The following is a 22,924-nucleotide window of genomic DNA, read 5'->3' as shown; positions in this document are numbered from 1 at the left end:
TGTTCAGAAACTATACCAAAAAAAAAAAACACACATTCTGAAAGTGAAAATAAAGGTGAGAAGGAGGAGTCAAACAGTATTAAAAACAACGGACAAGAATATAAAGAAAAACATTACACGAAACCAAAATGTAGGTTAATTGTTTTACAACTAGTTATACTGAGTAGTCACTGGTTAAGTATTCGGCGCAGAAAATATTTAGACAAATCTCAAATACTACGCTGCAATAGTCTCCCGTGTATAAAATGGCAGATAGCAAACATTAAATCACACTTAATTACGTTACCCATATTGTATAATCATGTGCAACAAATAAAAAAGCAGTGTTTCTTCATTGTGTTAACATCAAAATTAGCGAATAAGATAAGATACATGTACGATGAAGAGAAAAATAATTAAAATGTATGCTGGTAAAATAGTACTGAATAATGGCACACTGAACAAAACAAAAAACAACTATATGATACACAACTTAGAAAACCGAGCAGTTAGAGAAAACTGTCAACCAATAGTAACCGAATAACGAAATGTAAAGTGAACAAAACAAAAAAGGACATTAACAAATATTGAAGCATTCAAATTATGAGACAGAAATAAAGATACGTATATTATACTGTTGACAAAAGCGTTTTTTATATTGCGAGTAATTTGAATGAAAATGCATTCAAAATAGAATTGGGCCTTACATGATTTTTATATCTGAGAGGAAGGTTTGTAGTCGTCATCATGGAAGAATGTAAATCAATCTTTGGCAGCTTAAATTTCACTTTAATTTCATTTCAGCTATGAACACTTTATGTACAACGCACTATTATACTACAATACTACTCATACTATTTCACTAACTTAACATCAACTACACATTCCACAAAACCTGTAATCCACGATTAATTCTACATTATTGCTTTTCCTGAAATCTACGTCTATTTGGCGAGTTGCTAGTTGTTTTATTCTTGCATTCAGCTGGCAGGCGATTTGCTGGTGCAAATTATTCACTCCAAATCCATTCCAACTGGTTTGCTGATTCTGCTATTTTCCAATCGCGCCCTGATTAGTAATCTAAGCAGAGTGCATAAATAAACTGGTTTGTACACTGTTAATGTTAGCATCTACCCTAGTAGACAGATATACATGCTACCTTAATGTATTAATTATACTTGTTAACCTGTTTGGTTGCATTCTTCCTTCAATTTCTTGTAATCGTCAACTTGGCGTCAACATTTTCGCGCGCACCCTTAACTACCTAAAATCCATAAATTTGTCTTCGATTGTCACACCACATTACTTTTGTTCACTTTGCTCTTTTTTCTGTTATCACAACCGTTTTGCTTTTGATGACTGTGCGGGTGGATCGATTGATGGCAGCAGCGGCGTGAACTATTTCCGTCGAACTCCGCTGTACTCGGAGTTCTTGGCCGTCCGGCGGTTCTTGCCGGGGAACCCACGCGCGTAAGGCGGCTTGGCGTTGGTCGTCACGTAGTAGACGCCACGGGCCCTGAAAATAATAGGTTTTATTTATGAGAATCCATTATTTTTATCATATCGATGCCAGTGTGCTCTTTTGTACTAAGCTTGCTCGAAATCCTATCCAGATAGTAGAAGAGAGCACACTGGCATCGATATGCAATCTTTTAACAGTGGTCGATTCCCACAGTTTCTAAGCAATCGACTAATTGATTGAAACTTATCCAATTCTGCGTTACCACTTAAAAAAAATATTTTGAAAACGCAGCATTAGAACCTTTTGGAATGCGAGTACTGATTTCAAAAATCTTCAAATATTTGTTTATATGATATTTGTTTTCACGAATGATATATTTTTTAACATTGAATAACCAAAGATATCGACATTTCAAAATACACTGTTATATGAGTTGTTGTTTCTCAGAAACGAAAAGACCTATCTTTAATGATTCTCAGACAAATTTAAAGGAATTTTTCTCAGACTCTTGAAATTATTTTCAGAAATGGGCACTCGCAAAATTTAGGATTTTTTTGTTATGAAAAACAAACTTAAAGTGGCTTAAATTACACTCAAACCCCGATGGTTTGACACCAACTGCAGTCAAACGAACGGGGTCACTTTTTAGTATGACACCCCTTTTACACGGAGTTCACGCACACTATCAAACGTTTGTTTTGATTGTTTTGCGTGAGCGCCGAGTTGTGACAGTTCGTCACTTTTAGTTTGACTTTGACCAACCAACGGGGTACAAACTAAATAGGTGTCAAACGAAAAAGTGACCAACTACCGGGGGTTGAGTGTATGTGTAAACCTTCTACAACCCATTCCCGCATTTGGGCGGGCTTTGATCTAAAAAGTCTCCAAAAATCAATTTTTGATCTTTAAAAAGAATTGGATAGAAAAACTCTTTAAAAAGAATTGGATAGAAAATGAAACCGGCTCCGCGGCTTAATGGTTACGGCTTCTGTGTCACAAGCAGAAGGTTCAGGGATTAAATCCCGGTCGGTACCTTTAAAATTAAGAATCAGTAATTTGATCATTGAATTTGAACAAAAACGAAAATGATTCAGGTGGGATTCGAACTCACACCTTTGGACTGGTGGTTTGGGAAGCTAAGCAGTCGACCATCAGAAGGTTTACACACTAGCAGTGAATTGATCCGTAGTGTTGATTTGCGTGAGGGGATTGGAGGTCTAAATATAGATCGAGTATCCTTCAGATGCTTGCTTGTATGTTTAGGCGGGACCGAACAATGCCCAGCGACCTCGGAATTGGACCGCAAGGAGCTCTGTCATTCTGAAATGAATCGTTGGAAGCAGCGCGAGGACTATCACCACCAAATACCCGAGACTGAGATAAGTTTTATCAGCATTCGGCATATACAAAGTCTGATAAAATTATACTTTCCCCGCTAATAAAATATATCGCTATAAAAGATAATTGAAAATGAGTAAATTAGTTTGAGACTGTATCTATTTTCCGGTAAACCATCTGTCAAAATAAACAGAAATGTACCAAAATTAATTGATTGACAATAATGAACTTCAATGCCAATTTTGGTAAGTTTTTGCCGAATTTGGTAATTTTTCGTTTTAACGAGCTGTTCAGTATTTGAAAATTTGGTAAACTTTACAATATTTAGTATGTGTGATGATGGAAAATGTATGCATAAAATGGTGGCAAAACTTGAGGTTCGTGTGCGCGTACAGACTGTACACGGCAGAGTTTAGGTTTGCTTGTACGCGTGCATACGCGGTGCTGGTGTTTGATCGAGTACAGAAAACAGAGAACGCGGTTGAACGCGGTGCACGGGGATCACTGGTGGCAATATTAAAAAGCAAAAATCATAAATGAAAATCTTTAAATCATAAAATAATGTTCATGATTTTGTTTGCCTCTGTTTGAGTACTTTAATTTTAAGTTTGAGATTTAAAATATAAAACTGATTAGTATTTCGATGCCGGTGTTTTCTTTTGTACTAAGCTTGCTGGGATTTCTATCTAGATAGAATAAGAGAGCACACGGACATCGATTTACAGCTGACAAATTTCACTTAACTATCAGATTGTTTATAACTTGCACGTTTAAAATCATTCACATAACTATATTTTTTTGTAAATTGCTTAAAAGTTTACGAAATATCAAAATTATGTTTCTATAGTTCTGAGGGTTTTAACGAAAACATATTTTCACAAGTTTTCACAAGCTTTAGAAAGCTTTTGGATCTTTAATTAGATAAATAGGTTTTGAAGGAATTTGAAAAGAACAATTGTTAATAATCAGTTTTTAACTGGGGTCCAAAAATGAACTAAATTAAATTCAAACCGACAGTAAAATAAAAATTCTTATTAGCAAAGGTATTGGTCCAAAAAAAAAAAGATTTAAAAAGTTGTCATTGCCGCCTTTGAATTCCGTACCAATCCGTATTATACAAAAAAAAATCCACCATGTTCAAAATCCGCGAAGAGGGTCAAAAATTCGAACGGTAAAGAAAAAATCCACACAGCTGCACTATGGGCCATCTCCATACAAACAGGCGGCCAAATTATTTTTTTGCTTTTTAAATGTTTTTTTCATACAAATTTGGGTAATTGTATGGTATTGAAATGATATACGTCGATTTTTATGACTTTTCATGTTTTTCAATAGTTGATTGTTTATAATAAATAGTCTTTTCATACATTTGCAAGTGCAAAGAATTGCGTATATATTGTATTGCAAGTTTATATTATTAAATTATGGATCAGCTAATACATCCCCACTTTAAGGACACAACCCTCCCTTCACTTTCTTTCACACCCTCCTCCTCCCCTGCCAACACAATTTTGTTAAACGTAATAAATCCATTTAAAGTCAAATATTTATTATTTACTGCTGTGTGTTGGCTGTGTGTTTCTTTTTGTGAGTCCATGCCATATAACTTGAGACCCACCCCCACGCCCCACCTACCCTTTACGGGCATAAATTGCGAAAATTTGAATTGTTAAATCAAATAACAGAAAAATTAATTTTATTCAAAATATTAATTATGAAGTAAAACGATAAAACAAAACATATTCTTACTAATCCTGATGTTCTTGTTCATGAAAATTCATTTGATTATAGAGTTTCTGACGGCTTCAGGATATGTTAAAGGTACTTTTTATGATGTTTTGTACTAACCAACATAAATGTGGATCAGTTTCATGGATTGATCGCAGAAATTCATCATGCTATGTCAATATTTTGCTGAATACTTTTTCGGTATCAAACTGAGATTCTCCAATTTCGCTTGAAAAACTTCGGTACGAATACCTTATTTTGACTAAGATACTCAATTTTAAATGTAGGCAACAGAAAATTCCAATAAAGTCATTTCGAACTTCTTGAAACCAGGTATTGATTTTTGAAGCGACGATGCCCACGAAGTAGGTAGCAAAGCAAGTGAAATAAACGGGCGCATATGTAGATTGCAGCAAATTTTGAAAAAAAAAAATCGCAGGCTGGAAATTTCAGCAATGTTAGATTATGATCCAATCTTTGAAGTGATCTTAGTTTCATGTTTAGCATCGGTTAGCAAAAAAAGTACTCGATTAACAAACACCAAAAAATAAGTTTTGTCAAAAAAATGCTCCAGTTATACGATGAAAACTTCAGTTTTTGGTTTGGAAATAACATTTTATCTGTCAATAGTTTAAAAGCTTATCTCATTACCTTTCCAAAGATGTATAATTGTCCTAATAAAATATTTAAAATGGCTGAGCTATGTTAAAATTAAACAATCAGCCTTTTTTACGAAAAACGCTAGTTTTTTACTCCATTTTTTGACTTTCAGCTTGCGTATCTCCGTAACGAACAAACTTACAGCTTTGAAAATTTGGATTTTTCTTAGTTAGAATGTTTACTTTCGAGAAAAAAATACCAAAAAATATTTGGAGAAGGTCACTTTTTTGAAACTTGGCCACCCAATGTACCATAGTGAGCTGGTAGCCTTACCAATAATGCAAAAATCGAACTTTTTTTTTACATAAGCATTTTACAAGCAGTTTCTAAGAAAATTGAATCAAAGCGGCGATTTTTTGCGAAAAAATATAATTTTCCTTCGGATTTTGATTTATCTTGCAAAATAAGTTGAAATTTTAAACGTCACTATGACAAACAAAAAAACTCGCACATTTTCTTGCATTTTTTGACAATTTGACAGTTTGCCTGCATTTTGCCGAAACTTCAACCTGCATATACTAGGGACCCTAAATAGGGAGACTGGTCTAAGCTGGCTAAATCGATCTGGCAACGTATGTTTTGAGCTTGGCAACACTGATAAGTTTTGCTGGGCGTAAAGGCAAATGCTCGTTTGGATACGTCAATCTCGTGTCTGTTTGGGTACGTCAAATTCACTTCGACCAGTCTCCCTATTTAGGATCTCTAGCATATACATGTTGTTTTGCCGCAAACAAGTTTGCAAGTTTGGCAAACTGTTAAACATAAAAAAGTGCGAGTTTGTTTGTTTGTCATAGTCTAATATCTCCTTAACACAACCAGCTTGAACAGAATTGCAAATATCGTTGAAAATCACTTCAGCCTAAAAGAACACCCAGTTCCAACATCACAATTATCACACATTCAATCCAACACAGATAACTCAGAATTATTACCTTTGCGACACGTGCTCCCCCATCAGCACATACTCGGAGTCCTTGGGTTCACACCACCCGAGCAGGTAGGACACCAACGTGGTACAAGGACCAGCCCAGAAGCCTTTCTCACTGTTGATCGACTCGATAAAATATGGCGTGACCTTGGTGTGATCACAGGCAAGCGTTTCTGGAACGAAACATTATAGTTAATCCTAAATCAAAGGAATGGCTGAAAAATTGTTCCTTACGAAAGATGGTGCTGCTCGCACAACCTGGCTGGCTAGTCCCACCGTTCACGTAAAAGTCAGCGTGTCCACTAGCGCTCCACTGGCCGAGGATTCCCGCCCCCGTGTGAATAATGTCCACAAAGTGCGCATCGCTCGAGTCCAAATCCCGCGAGTTGTTCGTCCCGGCGTAGAAAAAGATGGTCGGATCCAGTCCGGTAATGCGACCAAGCTTGCCCTCGTCCGGCGTCAGGTAATTCGCCACCAAACCAGCAATGTGCGCCCCCACGCTGTACCCAATCAGGTGCAAATTGTCCGGAGGAACTCCGCGCGGGTGATGCGCAATGTACTTGACCAGCTGCGAAACGCACAAGCTGCCAAAGCGGGGAGCCCACTCGATCTGACTGAGGCATGGTTCCGTCACCGCCGATCCGTAGTCCACGATGATGATGTTGTAGTTCCCCCGGATGAAGTACGCCGCATGTCCGACTCGGCGAAAGGTTGCGACCGCCGCCGAAGCCATGAATCACAATTTTGACCGGATGTTTCGGGTTCCAGTGAGTGTTGTACAGCGATTCCCGGTCCAGCACGTCGATCAGCTCCGGGTTTTGCTGGGTGCGTTTGGTGTACAGGTAGAATTTGATTCTCGGATGTGGGCAGCGGTACGGTTTCTCGAGGCAGGACGAGGTGTTGAACACGTTGCTGGTGTCGGGCTCTTTTTGGGCTGGAATGGAAGAACAAACAATTTAGATTATGATTTACTTTTTTGTTGACAATAAGGCCGTTGCAAGCATATTTCAAAGTTTATGTCGCCTCCTTTCAATATTGGTCTGAACAATCAAATTTGAACATTCTGAACATAAAAATTACAATGAAAATAGAAATCAGAAATGCATTTCAGCATAATTGGCATCCAACGTACAATACCATAAAAAAAATTTGCTCAAAAAATAATGTTAGTACAAGGTCTCTAATTTTATTTTAAATATTTTCAACGACCTAAGTATGTTGCAAATATTATGAATTGATGAAATGATGTTTTCACTTAGAAAACACATTGAATATTGGAAGAAGAGCAAATGTTTACTAAATCTGTCGATTTCGTGCATTTTTATTTTCTGCATTTTCAGATTTGGTTCAAACTTTATGAGGGACTTCCCTAGGGCTAAAGACCCCATTATGAGTCATTGGTACACCCATATAAGGCTCCGTACAATTTTAGCATTTTTCCATACAAAATTGATATTAGAGCGTCCAATTTTCCGTCCCGGGATTTCCCGGAAAAAAATATTTGTAAATTTCCCGGGAATTCCCGAAATACAAACAGAAGAATACATTTTCCTACCTTTTTGGCATTAATGTTTTGAAATTATACAAAAAATAATAATTGGAGAACCTGTTTTGATTTTATTTATTTCCATCTACTGTTAATATTTAACTAATCAGCTTGTCTGTAAATTTCATGTCAAGTTTTAATTCAGATAATATTTATTTCTAAAGCATTCATTACTAGGAATATTGTTTGCTTATATGTTGGACAACAAAACTTACGCTGTTATGGAATGAATATAAACTATTTTATTTTTGACAACCTTTTTTAATGTTTTTTTTTTTTTTTTTGTAAAATCATTTGATAATAAGATATTTACATCTTCCGGCCAAGATCAACATTGAGATTTGCTTGACTTTTATTTACCTTGAACATGCTGGATGGAAATTGAACTGATATAATCAAAATTAAAAAAAAAGGTTTGTGTGAAAAGAATTTGTTTCTAAGTATTCGAGAAATTACAGATTGAAGTTATAAATTTATGAAGCGCGTGAGCTACCAAGGGCGTATATATGAAAAAAATATCGTTGAATTTCAACCACTTTTAAATACTCAAAATTATTTTAATCTAATTGATTTATTAGGCTGAATACCATATAACTTAAATCATATCATAAAACCATTAAAAATCATTAAAAAACAACTTCGTATCAAATTTTCAAGTAAAAAATAGTGTCTCAAGTTAAAAAGCGCTAGAAATAAGATTTTAAGGTAAATTCAATGATTATTTATTCACTCACAAGTTGAATTTTTTGGTTTTTTTATTTTATTTTTATGGTCACTGAGACAAATTTAAAAGCAATTTTATGGTTGTGGAGCATAGATTTTCACTGTCCAAACACTTTGATTTAAAAAAAATCCTTTTAAACAAAAATACTAATAATATTTTCTTTCATTTGGGACGATTTGAAAGATTTAAAAAGGTTTATATATTTTCTCAAAGTTGCATGATTTTTTACAAGCAGTAAAGCCATTAATTGATCCTCACACTCATTTTGACCATTGAAGTTGCTGTTCTATACAATTTTGTTGCAAAAGATCAACCAGAAACAGGATTAGAATAATTTTCGCTAAATTTAAAATATCCCGGGATTTCCCGGGAAATTTGTTCAAAATTTCCCGTTTCCCGGGAATTTTGTAACCCCGGGAAATTGGACGCTCTAATTGATATGTAAATATTCGTAAATCTGTATATCTTGAAGCAATTTTTTGATCGGTTTGGTGTCTTCGCAAAGTTGTAGGTCGTTAGCTGGGTGATGAATAGAGAGAATGCGTAACGTGATTTTCGAATGGTCCCACTTTGTTTACATCCACAAAGTAGGAGGCTGTTCAAGCACAAGCATGACTTTTTTCTGACTGGAAAATGAGCTGTTTTATAATCAGTAGCTTGTGTTTCATTTTTTATAATATTTTACATATTTTGCTGGAAAATAGTGTGTATTTCCAAATATCGATCGGTTAGAAGAAGTTTCTCTTTTTTACGGGTGACGAAGAACTGCGGCGAGAGTGTCATTCTGCGATGTTGCAGATAAATTCCCTGGTTGATTTTTTAATCCTGCAGCTCTTTCTGGTCCAGCGAAAAAACATCGCTAATTCTAGCGAAACTAATCCAACAAACAGAGAAGATTTTCAGTATACCAGGTTTTCAAACGGAATCAAGCAATAAAGACAACTTTTGGATGGATAAAACCGCATCGACTCCATTAATAACTTCCATTCATGATTATAAAAAATGACGATCTCACCTGTAACTTTCTTAAGATTTCTTGACTTAAACTCCAGGTCCTCAAAAGCCACACATTTTTTTCATTCTTCAAAAAAAGCAAACAATTTTTTATGATCGATAACAATACTCTCTACTTTTGGCGAACAGTAAATTGGTTCCACTTTGACAGTTCCAAATTGAGGCCGTTTTGCGAACCACTATTCCGCACCCGGGTCGTTAGTACAACAAAATTAACTAGGTAAAAAAAATATTTAAAAATCGTTATTTTAAAATTTTAGCAATTTTTTCTATATGTTTAAGGGGAGATAACGGTAACTTTTGAGCTATACAAAAGCATAGGCAAAATTTGCCGTCGAGCTGTTTTATTATTTTTTTTAAATAGAAATGTTATTGATTTTTTTGGCTTAAATTTTTTATATTGTGAAATTATAACTTTTAAGTCTATTCCAAATTTTTTGGAATGAACTTTTACATTTCAATACGTTGTACAATATTTTAGAAATACATTACAATCGATTTTACATATTTATTCAATGAAAATTTAAAATTTAGTCAACAATAATTGTCAACAATTATTGTTAAAGGAGGAAGGGGTGGAGGACAGATAGACAAAGTGTAATTTCATTTTAAAAGTGGTTTAAGTTTAAAAAAAGTAAAGAAGTTTGAACTTGAAGTTTACCATTCTTCTATAGCTAACACCATTAACGTTGCCCAAAAACACCCTTCGTCTCAACAGTTTTTCAATTATCATTGTGGAGTGATCTCGGCCAGTAATTAACCCACATTTCTTTAACCTTCACCCGCCGTTGGTCGTTACTACTTCTACTACTGCTTAAGGCCGATGACTACCATATTCGTTAATTGGCATGTTTGACACATCGTTCGGACAAATTAGCCACCATTTGTCATGCGTGATAGCAAACACATACACGTGCCCATGAGCCCTATTGTTTTTTTTTTTCTACAAGTATTGGTTTTCATTAAGAAATGAGTAGTTTAAAATCCGTTTTGTGGAAGGTCTTTTCTCGCGGGTAACGATCGCTATTGAAGTGACGACGACGCACAGCGCTTCTTAATGGTCACATCAAAGCCCCCTTCTGGGTAAGTGGTAATTCATTCCGCAATTTGTCAAGTCACCTTTTCAACGAGAAAATGAAAATATGAACCTCACTCATGGTGGAGAAGTTGTCATTACTTAAAGAGAGGGTCGGTTTAAACTTATGTAACAGGGTAATCTGAACTGATTCTTGGCTAATGGCTTAGAAAAAACCAGATATTAGTCACATTGGAGAGAACATTCAGGCAAAGGTCAAGAAATTACCACTTACGAAATGAATTTGCAAGTTTTTCAAGATGACTTATTCAAAGCTATTCAATAAATACTTAGTATAAATTCTTTGAGATTTGAATTAAACACTGGTTCAAATGTGTAAATCTTATTCGGTTAAAAAACTCTGAACACTTTGACAAAAATCGCTGAATCACGTCTGCTCCACATTTTGACTCCATTTCGTTTCATTCACCGGTTGCTCAATCGTTTCAGTTGTTCAAACATACCCACCCGGTGTGAATCGATCCGACTCAACCATGAAAACATTGAACTTGACGCACGTGACGCAAATGTCCAAGCCTATTGCAAAAAGAAAAAAAAACTCGGACATCGTTCCTTTTGCAAAACGAAACTCTCTCTCCCTACAAGAGTTGATCCACGTTCAATGTCACATACAAATTAACAAAGCCGATCTAAACAACCTTGAAAACCCGAGCATGGAAAAGTCGAGATTCGATTTGATCGTTTGTTTGGGTGGTTTGCATCTGTTTACGAAAAGAACCGGTTCCTCAAACTGTCCCACAAATATCAACTGACCTGGGGACCTTTCCGAGCAGTCATGGGTCAACCCGTTGACTTGTGAACCTAAGCTAAATCTTTTTGAGAAAATTTTGAACTTGATTGAGTCATGGTGCAGAGTTTACCAAACAAATTTATATTGGCATCCATTTTGGCCTTCACGACGCGAGTTTGCCTCGGGAATTGACAATTAGGTTTCATTGTCAAGACTTGTAGAGAGAGAGAGAGAGAGAGAGAGAGAGAGAGAGAGAGAGAGAGAGAGAGAGAAAACTATACACGGAAGGCTTAAGGGTGTTTTAAATAGGTACCGTATAGCGTTGTCACTTAATAAGTAAGTGCAAAAGATCCAAAATTTTAAAAACAAAAAAAGTTAAAGGCATCAGTTATTCGAGTTATCGTTCGAAGATTCCATTTACATGTTTTTTAGAATAATACCGTAGACCTGTAGATAACAAAACAAACCGTCCACATTAACGACCCCCGGGTCTTTTGTGGCCTCTATTGAATGTTTCTGCTCGAACCTAGGAGTCCGAAGGCTTGAATGGGGAGAGCACCCAAACCTCTTTCTACTCCAAGGAACCTTCCAACCCAGTGTTTGAACTGACGTCCTTGGTATTGCGAGCCCAACCGCCGCCAGCGATTCCACCGGAGTAGGCTTGGTTTGGTGTGTTGTTTGTACTTATGGCATGGAGACGACTCCTACACCTGGAATGACTTAACGGCCTAACAACCAAGGCCGGGACCGACATTTTACTTCCTCATCCGATGGAAGGTTGGAGCAGATGGGAATCGAACCCAGAATCATCCGCTTACAAAGCGGACAGCGTCACCATTCGGCCACGCACTGCCACAGACCTGTAGATACTTTTTGGTAACAATTTATTCTATTCCTTTAGGGTTATGAAAATCATCTTGAATCAATGATTGTCATCCAGAATATCAATGATCTCATCGCTAATTTTATAATTACGATTGAGAACAAAATAAAATACATATATGCTGATGCATCTAAGTTACGTTAAGTATTTTCGTTGTATTTAAATAAAAACTAACTTAATCCACCTATGTGGTTGAAGCCTTCCTCACTTATCACCTTCAATTGCTGATATGATGGAATTGTACAAAAATTTCATCTATTTTTAAGATCCAGAATAAAAAAGTACATAAATACACTTAAGTGGCCATACCTCGAGACAGGGTTGCCAGATCATCAATGTTTTAAACTTGTTGGAAAGGTCTTATGATAACCTAACCAACGATGGGTTGAATGGTGGATCCGGACATAGTTTACATACATTTAAGTGAGATCCGGCTTCAAAAAAGTTCATAAATGTCACTTAAGTGGCCATATCTCGAGACAGGGTTGCCAGATCTTCAATGTTTTGGACTCGTTGGAAAGGTCTTTTGATAACCTAACCAAAATGGGTCGGATGGTGGATCCGGACATGTTTTACATACATTTAAGTGAGATCCGGCTTCAAAAAGTACATAAATATCACTTAAGTGGCCATACCTCGAGACAGGGTTGCCAGATCTTCAATGTTTTGGACTCGTTGGAAAGGTCTTTTGATAACCTAACCAACGATGGGTTGAATGGTGGATCCGGACATAGTTTACATACATTTAAGTGAGACCCGGCTTCAAAAAAGTTCATAAATGTCACTTAAGTGGCCATATCTCGAGACAGGGTTGCCAGATCTTCAATGTTTTGGACTCGTTGGAAAGGTCTTTTGATAACCTAACCAACGATAGGTCGGATGGTGGATCCGGACATAGTTTTCATACATTTAAGTGAGATCCGGCTACAAAAAAAGTACATAAATATCACTTAAGTGGCCATACCTCGAGACAGGGTTGCCAGATCTTCAATGTTTTGGACTCGTTGGAAAGGTCTTTTGATAACCTAACCAACAATGGGTCGGATGGTGGATCCGGACATGTTTTACATACATTTTTGTGAGATCCGGCTTCCAAAAAATACATAAATATCACTTAAGTGGCCATACCTCGAGACAGGGTTGCCAGATCATCAATGTTTTGGACTCGTTGGAAAGGTCTTTTGATAACCTAACCAACGATGGGTTGAATGGTGGATCCGGACATAGTTTACATACATTTAAGTGAGATCCGGCTTCAAAAAAGTACATAAATGTCACTTAAATGGCCATAACTCGAGACAGGGTTGCCAGATCTTTAATGTTTTGAACTCGTTGGAAAGGTCTTTTGATAACCTAACCAACGATGGGTCGGATGATGGACCCGGACATGGTTTACATACATTTTAGTGAGATCCGGATATATGTGAAAACACATTTTTATACATAACTTTTGAACTACTTATCGAAACCTCAATCTGTATAAAACTCGATCTATGGGACCCTAAACCAAGTCGAATGCAACAGGTTCGGGTCAAATCGGTTCAGCCAGTGCCGAGAAACATGAGCTAGTTTATTGGTCACATACATACATACACACACACATACACACACACATACACACACACATACACACACACATACACACACACATACACACAGACATTTGTTCAGTTTTCGATTCTGAGTCGATATGTATACATGAAGGTGGGTCTACGACGTTTTTATACAAAGTTCATTTTTAGAGCAGGATTATAGCCTTACCTCAGTGAGGAAGGCAAAACAGATCAATTTGGATGTATTTCCTTGCCAATGGTGGCAAAAGTAGAACATTGAAAAGGCATTTAAGAGACAGTTTTTGTAAATATTTCTCGGTTTGTTCTAGAGGTCGTATCGAGGTACTCCGATTTGGATGAAACATTCAGCATTTGTTTGTCTATACATGAGATGAACTCATGCCCTCTACGACAAAGGGAAGTGGGGTAAAACGGGCTGTGAAGTTTGAGGTCCAAAACACATAAAAAAAATAAAATTGCTTGCATTTCCGTAAAAATTCATCAATTCCAACTCACTTAGATGCATTGGAAAGGTCTATTGAAGCACTTCAAAATGTGCTATAGACGTCCATCATTGGTTTGACTTCTTCTCATAGCTTTTGCAAATTACTGTTAAAAATTGATTTTTTTAAAACCTTAATATCTATTTGCAACAGCTTCCAACACTCATACTCCCATAAGTAAAAAGTTAAGGAATTTCATGGACTATAAGCCTACGGTATACATTTTTTGGCCAATCACGGTTTTTCTCATAGCTTTTCGATTTTTCTATAACAAACATTTTACAACATTAGCCTAACTTTTTTGTCTCAATTTTGTCATACTCGGAATCCTCGGAAAATTTCACGTTAGTTAGAAGTATTCAAGTTGTAAATTTGATTGGAAAAAATGTCATTTAGAATGAATTAAAATATTTTTTAACAATTTGTTGGACCAGGGGTAAAACAGGTTTTCGCCTACTTGATAACAGCATTTGACGTATTTATCACAGGGAAAACAAGATCTAACTTTTTTTTACAAAATGTTTTATTTAATTATTTTTTAGATCAAATTCACTACTTCAACAATTCTAACTAACGAGAAATTTTCCAAGGATTCCGAATATGTCAAAATTGAAACCAAAAAGTGCCGCTATGGAAGCCTACAGGGCAAAAACTAGCGTTGTAAATTGTTTGTTATAGAAAAATCGAAAAACTATGAGAAAAACGTTACTTAATCAACCCTTAGGTGATTGGCGCCTTCCTCACATTTAAAGGACCATCCAAAATACAAAAATTGCGTGAATAACACTTAAGTGCTTATAACTTTTGAAAGATTTGTCAGATCTTCAATGTCTTGGACGCGTTGAAAAGGTCTTTTAAATTCCTTTCAGAAAATGTATAGCATGACGGGTTTTCTTACATAAACCACCCTTTTTACAATCTTCCGAACTTTTGTTAAAATCGTTTTTTTTTAGTTTAACTTTTGAAGTACTTTACTAAACTGCATAATTTTTAATAGCGACTTATGGGACCCCAAGACAAATCGAATGACGCCAAAAGGGACAAAATCGGTTCAGCCGAGATAATCGAGTGACAATTTTTTGATCAACATCCCACCACACACACAGACATTTGCTCAGAATTTGATTCTGAGTCGATAGGTATACATGAAGGTGGGTCTAGGAGGTCTAATTGAGAAGTTCATTTTTCGAGTGATTTTATAGCCTTTCCTCAGTAACGTGAGGAAGGCAAAACCACGATTGGCCAAAATTTAATACCGTAGGCTTATAGTCCATGAAATTTTGGATTACTTGTTACTAAATTAGGATTCAAAATTCCAAACAATTGAAAATAAGTTCACTTGACCGTTTTGTTAAATCCTATTTTCAGAGGTCAAGGTTACCTTTTGCAATTCTCTACGAAATCGACCAATTTGGACCATTCGACCATTTCAACTTTTGAAAGATTTTTCTTATCAATTTGTTGTCTTGGGAAAAGTAGTAGGTAGGTAGGTGTGGACTGTTCAGAAAAAAAGAAGTACACGGAAAAAAATCTCGACGATTATTTAGTCAACTTTTTTTTCACTTAAACTGAATTTCCCAAATTGTTTTTATTTTTCAAGATTTTTGATATATTTTAGGGGACCAAAACCCGCATTTTTTGAGCCATAGAGAAGTATGGTAAAAAGTTGCCGCTGAGTGACAATTTTTGGAAAAAACAAAATTTATGCATGATTTTTTTTGACCTGATTTTTAATGTAAATTTGAATTTGCAATCGAAAAGTACTTCACAGATATTTTGGTAAAGTGCCTCGTTTGATTTTGATTTTAGTAAAATATTTGCAGTTTTTCGATTTTTAAAAATAGTGACCATGAGTATCCATTTGTTTAAAAAAAATTAAGTTCAGAAAATTGTCTAAAAGACATTGAAGATTGGACCTTTAGTTGCTGAAATACAGTGGCTTCAAGAAAATGAAATAGGAAAATTGAAATCTTCTAAGTCTAACCCAAACAACCCTCCATTTTCTAATGGTGATATCTCAGCAACTAATGGTCCGATTTTCAATGTAAAACAATGAAACATTCGTGAAATTTTCCGATCTCTTCGAAACCAATATTTTCATTCTTTTTAATAAAGACCAATATTTCAAAAGGGCGTAATATTGAATGTTTGGCCCTTTTGAAATGTTAATAAATTGTATAAATATTGTTTTCGAAATTATCGATTTTATTTCGCTTGTGGAGCAGAGGATTTTTTTTTTCTGCCCAGAGATATCAAAACTCTTTTTTTGGATGAAAATGTTTTGCGGAAGCACCTTCTGTAAAAAGTTATTAGATATTTGTAAGACCTTTTAGAGGTAAAGAAATTTCGATGTAAAATAACAAATAAATTTGAGGAATTTAAATTTGAGGAAGATAAATTTCATCAAACTTAGATCAACATAAACTTTTAAAAATCACCCTACTCTACGGTACTCCTACGACTTTAGGCGCGTTCTTCAACCTGCCTGCCGTTCCAAGTACTTTTGGGTGCAACCGAGTTAAGGTGCAGCTCTACAAACAACACGCCAGCGGCAGCAGTGAGAACGAAAGCATTGCTGCTGCGGTTGCAGTAATTGTTGTATCGCTACCGGTTAAGCTGTCCCAGAGAGAAGGTGATTCGCGCGCGATCAGCAATGGTCAAGTTCAAGAGGTTGCTCCGCGTTCAAGTCCACGCTGGATCGCCGGTGTGAGATATTCGATAGATTATGTTTTAGTTAGGTTAGGAACGGAAAAACTGCTTGATAAACTCGTGACCCTGAACAGGACAAGTTCTAGGTGTCATTAAGGTCGGTTGTATAATTACGTTGCGAACTATGGAATGCTGAGACAAGACACTTACAATTCACTCTCATTCTAACGAGAACTCGTTTGTCATCTGATGACAGTGATAGCGCAGTTTCCAGCTGAAAAAGTTAAATGTACCCAATTTAATTCTAGAAAACGGCTTCTTTCAAACTTGAAACCTTCTCGAATAAAAAAAGTGAACGGACAAACAACTTGTCGCAATCGTCCGTCGCCGGAATCCGGAACTGTTGGCGGCTTTTCCAGCAGAGCTAAAGAGTCAACAAACCGAATAAAGGTAAAGCCGCACCAAAGAAGTGCCACCAAACATGCATTGCAACGAGTGCACCACAAATACACAGCACAAAATTCATGTTTATATTACGTAAAAATATGTTATTCTTGATAAACCTCTCTTAACGAGTAAATCTTCTTTTACAAATTAAATTTTAACAAAATTGCATCATAAAAGAAGTAAATTCACACCATCTAGATTCACATATTTGTTACTGTGCAAAAAGGTAAGTGAGCGTGTTGCATGTTTTCTGAAGGAGTATGAATCAAACTTGCGCTCACTACTATGTAGTTTGAATACCTTGACGGAGTTGAATGACGTCGTGTAAAGGTTATGTTTACTTCATCAAGATATTTTATTTCTTTTGATTAATTTCAAGTCAAATAATGTTACGAATATTATTTTAAAGCAAAAATGAACATTGAAATTATTTTTTTTAGGAAAATAAAAGCAAATCAAACTTATTTGAAAAAAAGAATCAGTATGACGTTTTCAAACACTGCGCCAGAGCACAAGACACATGTGCGGAGCCACCACGACCACCTCAGCAGCAGACAGTTGTCGCCGGTATGCCGGAGTGTGATGTAATGTAAAGTTGCTACTTTTTTACACGCCTCGGTGGACATATTTCACGACGACATCGAGACATGCACGCTGCCAATTTTGCAGTGCGTGTCGGGGACACAAACAAATTATTACCTTAAATTTTTGTACTGATTTCGTAAGATATCTTGATTATTAGCGTTATAAATTTTGAAAATGACAAAACTTGATTTGTGCAGAAATGAAATTTAGAAATCAAAAATATGTATAATAAAAAAAAACGAGTTTTATGAAAACAGTCTAACAACATTATTCAAAAAATCTCTGAGAATTTGAAAAAAAAAAAAACTATTATTTGTTTCTTAAGGCGATTTTTATTTGATGGATTTAGATTGACGCAAAAATCGATACCAAATGTGGTTTAAAAATAACAAGCTACTTATTTGCTTATTGTATAAAATTGTGAAAAGAAGAGTTCTTGATTAAAAAAAAGAAATAAAATAATGTTAAAAAATTACTTCATTACTAGTTTTCTATTCAAACTTACACAAAAAATATATTAAAAATACATTTTCATTAACAAAAAGTGATCATGACTCATGACTATCTCCAAACATTCATTAGGCCGATGCAAATATTTTTCATAAACTTTAAATAAAATTTGTACCACACAAAAAGATAAGGAAATTTTCAGAAAATATTGTTTCAAAATGTTAAACATTGCGATAAAATAGAAAAAAAAAAACAGATTGATGTAAAGAGCGGCCAATATAAATGATGTTAATTAGGTTAATTTTGACATATGTTCGATCCAATTGATGTGTGATTTCTAGAAGATAATTTGTTTTAATGTTTCAAACATCAGTTTTTGCAAAATAATAAATCTTAAGCTCTTTAAGCAGGGATGGTCCAACTTCCGCTAAACAAAAAATAGTGCGTCCATCTCGGGAATTCTCGGGACGAAAATCCAGAGATTTTTCTTAAACCGGAAATTCCCGAATCCCGGGAATTTTCGTAATTTCTCCCGGGAATTCCCGAAATTGAAAAAAAATCAATTTGGTTGTAGAAATAGATGAACAGTTGAATACATAGTAATCAAACCGAATTTTAAAGAATTAAAATTTGTATTCCGCATATATCAGCTTTAATTTGGCTTATTAGGAAAAAAGACTGGGTATTATATTTATATTTAGGATTTCAAATTTGAAAAAAAAAATATTCTTTAATTATTTTTCATGAAACACCGGAATCAAATAGTTAGTACACCGATTTCCAAATTTATTGCTCTGAAATATCCTGTACCTTTTCAGCCTGTATTTCTGATTTTACTCAGCTGGCGCAAGTAACTTAATGATAATTAGTAAAATATGTTTTATATAAAATAAGACATTCAAAACTTATTTACAATTTTACATTGACTGGTATTATTTTATTTCCAGAGATTTTTTTTAAATCTCTGTTATTACTCTTAGCTTTAAAAAAAATTTAATTAAAAATTATAAAAATTTAAATAACAAGCCATAATCTTCACATTTAAATGAAAAAAGTGTTTTAAAATGCATTTTACACTAGTTCAGTTGTTTTGCAATCATTAGTTTTCAAAAAATCTAAGATCTGACAAAAACAAAAATTGTATCGAAAAAAAAGATTTTGCATCGAAAATTTTCTAAAAATCTTAACAATTTTTAATAACCCCAAACATGCTAAAAATGATTTTAAACGCAGGAGAATGTATTTTAATTTGATTTCAGCTGGTTGCACTTGAATTTTCATTGAAATTTTGAAGTTTATTGTTAAAATATTTTTTTTGCCCCCTGATTTTTTGGGCCAATTTTGAAGGGGGGTGACAAAAACTTTTAAAAATATTTGAACCAGCCTTATGGCATATAAAAGATTATAAATTATAAAAGAAATATATTTATAAAATACTTATTTCATTTGAATCAAATTGAAAATGAAATTTGAAGTTTTTTTCAAATCCTGAAAAAATCATTTTTAATTCCTTTTAAGTTATTTAAAAACTGTCGTCCTTGTTAAGATTGAAGTGTAGATTTTCGCTTACTATTATTATTATTGAGCTAAATCTATAATTTTAGGTTTGAAAAAATATAAAATATTATTAAAACATAGATTTTATGACTGCTCCAAAAATTTTCCGGGATCCCGGGAATTCCCGGGATTTCAAAATATTTTTCCCGTTTCCCGGGAAATTCAAAACCCGGGAAAATTGGACGCCCTAGCAAAAAACTAGTAAAATATTGAAGGTCTAAAACCTAATAATGCTTTAGAAGTTATAAACATTTGTTTTATGTTCAATCGAATATTGTTTTTTTTTTTTTAAATATTGTTTAAGACGTTTTTTTTGAGAGTAGTGCGGTGCCTGTGTGGACGCTCAGTCCTGTTTTTTCGTGCTATTTTCCGTCTCTTTTGTGTCGCTGTTCGAGTGCATGGGGTGATTGGTCATTATAATTAAATAATGGCATCAGTAGTGCGGTGCTTGTGGGACGCGCAGTCCTGTTTTTTCGTGTTATTTTCCGTCTCTTTTGTGTCGCTGTTCGAGTGCATGGGGTGATTGGATTTCTTCTTCTTCTTTTTTCATTTATTTTTTGTTCACGCATTCGTTGGCCGATGAATTTTATTTTTGTTCTCTTTATATAGTTTTCGATAGAAACGATCCGATTTTTGTTTTTTGAGACAAGCAAGTCGTATTGCTGGATTAAGTCCTTTCCATATCATCGAGGATCGGAAGGCACGTCGACGGATATGTTTTAAGGCTTATGATATAAAATAATTTTAATGAATGAAGCCCTTCCTACATCACCGTTGATCGGAAGGCACGCCGACGGAGAATTTCTGGAGAATCGCGGTCGAATTAATACTATATTTAAATCCCTAGATAGGTATCTTTCCGCAGCCGGCTGCCTAAGATTTTAAAATTTCAACCGATAAACAAATTGCTCATGGTCGCATCACCTACCACAGTGAATCCTGACCTCATACCCATCTTACTAACCCCTCAAAACTCATGTGATACTTTGTCGGAGACGCAGTCGATTTGGCGGTCCCATCACTCAAGTATCGGCTAACATTCCCATCCACTTCCCGTGTCTTACCACTGGTCGTGGCCGGCGTCGGTATTGATCAGCACGATAGGGACCTTTGAAAATTGCGAAGGGGTGATGATTGGTTCCTACTTTTCATCTGTGGTCCACGGAGCAATGTTTGGGGGTCCTGGTCAATAACGAAGTAGCAGCTACGGGTAGACACCAATGCTATGCTATGCTATGCTATTGTTTAAGACGTTTTTTTGATTTTCATATTCAGTTCAGTGTTTAAATACAAAAAAAATGGTGCTTTTCTTATCTCTTGAAGAAGGTTTGAAGAGAATTTCATCCTGCTGCAGTGAATGCGGTTTATTTTGCTATGCTGCAGATATCTCGAAGAATTCTTGCCATACTCCAAAAAATTTTTGTTACTTGGATAAGAAATAGACTGGTCCAAATCCGGGCTTTCTCGGGACTACTCCTTTCAATCAAAGAATGACCCATCACTAGGAGGCTAAATTCCATAATCGAGCTCATTCTGACCACGGGAACCTTCCCCTCTAATCGCTTGAAGTTTGTATGTGAAAAATCGTCAAAATGAATGGAGAAAAGCAACTGTTTCAGTTTTTTACCTGTGGAGGGCGCAATAGTCGTCCAGTCTTTATTATCAGACGTAGGATTTTCATTAAATATAGAACAACTTTCCCGAAGACACCATCTTTTTAGGATTTTTTGCTGAAAAGTTATTAGCTTCTGAAAATAACCTTTTTTGCGCAGACGGCTCAATCAAAATAAAATATGTGTCAATTTTTACTTTTCCTAATTAAATGTTGTAAGATATTTTTTGTTGAACACCATTTATAAGAAAAATACTAGTATAGTCATGATTGGGCTTAAAACCCTAAAATATTTGTCCCAATTTAACCTAATTAAATTCAGTCGATGAGTGTTTTTGAAAAAATCATTTAATACACATTTCATAATGCCCAAATGATTCACTTAATCTCAGCTTAGTTCAATTAAACTAGTCCACAACCATCTTCCTTAAGTCAATAACAGAACCATTCGAAAAGGTCATTCGTGCCACACCGGGCTAACCTCGATATAAATTATGACTGTCAAAGTCGCGCCGCGGTAAACAGTTCTTGGGCAACAGCACCACACCTAAATCCAATCAAGACCAAATGTTGTGGTCACCGTACACCTTACCTTGAGCGGGTTCCACCACGGTGGCAAGCAAAATCACGGCGGCGCAGCAAATCAATCCAATCACGGTCGTTGTCTCCGTTGACCGGCCTCTTCTGCTGGATGTTCGAGCCGTGCCAGGAAGCTGCTGCATTTTGCTGCTGGAACTTGAAGCGTCACTAGCTAATAATATCTGGCTCAGCCACCTGGTCTTGACAACCAGGAAATCGGAACGAACTTGATTTTCTTCACCGAACACGCATGTAGAAGCTATCTAGGAGAAACAAATAACGCAAATTTACAGTGGAACCCCGTTGGTTCGACAAAATCTTGTCACTTTTTACACTGCAAAAAAAACACAGTCAAACTACCGGGGTTCAACTGCGATCGATTCACTTTGGCCCCAATGTCGGAAGTATCAACATCGAAACTGGTCCCTAGCTGGGGTTGGATGCGGTAATCACGCACTAAACGTTGTGTCCACCGAAGGGGGCCACCCGATGAAAGGACGGTCGGACAGGACGGGCGAACAAACTGGTCTTGAATCTTTCACTTTTGTGATGCTGATGGGACAGCAGCGGCGTTGAGTGTTGCGGCCCTGTGGAGGCCACTTGGTCACCTCAATCCGTGGTTATTGATACTGTGAGCCCCGTGATGAATTGAGTAAACTATTTGAAGCAGATGGCGACGATGGGCAGGTTGTTGGAATATAAACAGTGGCGCAAACGGTTTTGAAAGTTGTATGAAGTTGAGACAGATAACGAGAAATGACTAAATTGAAATGAATATAATTCAGCTTTCAAAAACATAAGTCAAATTGAATACCTGATCTACAACGGAAATGTATGAGTTAGATTTTCCCTAAAAGAGCACTCAGCTAGCAAAATCAAAACGTAGAAATATGTACCTTCC

General features: G+C 35.8%; 1 protein-coding gene across 1 annotated transcript; it reads right to left on the bottom strand.

The window, feature by feature from the left end:
- Positions 1 to 812: 812 nt before the first annotated feature.
- LOC6031385 (phospholipase A1 member A) lies at positions 813 to 22,643 on the bottom strand. The gene is given in 5 exon segments (XM_038256010.1): positions 813 to 1,495; positions 6,100 to 6,268; positions 6,330 to 6,790; positions 6,792 to 7,029; positions 22,037 to 22,643. Coding segments are annotated over 5 exon segments (1,116 nt in total). The 5' UTR covers positions 22,167 to 22,643; the 3' UTR covers positions 813 to 1,377.
- Positions 22,644 to 22,924: the final 281 nt, after the last annotated feature.

The sequence above is a fragment of the Culex quinquefasciatus genome, chromosome 2, assembly GCF_015732765.1.
Source record: "Culex quinquefasciatus strain JHB chromosome 2, VPISU_Cqui_1.0_pri_paternal, whole genome shotgun sequence".
In the NCBI taxonomy this organism is placed as follows: Eukaryota; Metazoa; Arthropoda; class Insecta; order Diptera; family Culicidae; genus Culex; species Culex quinquefasciatus.
Note: the sequence above shows the minus strand (reverse complement) of the source record. Positions and strands in the feature narration are given on the sequence as shown.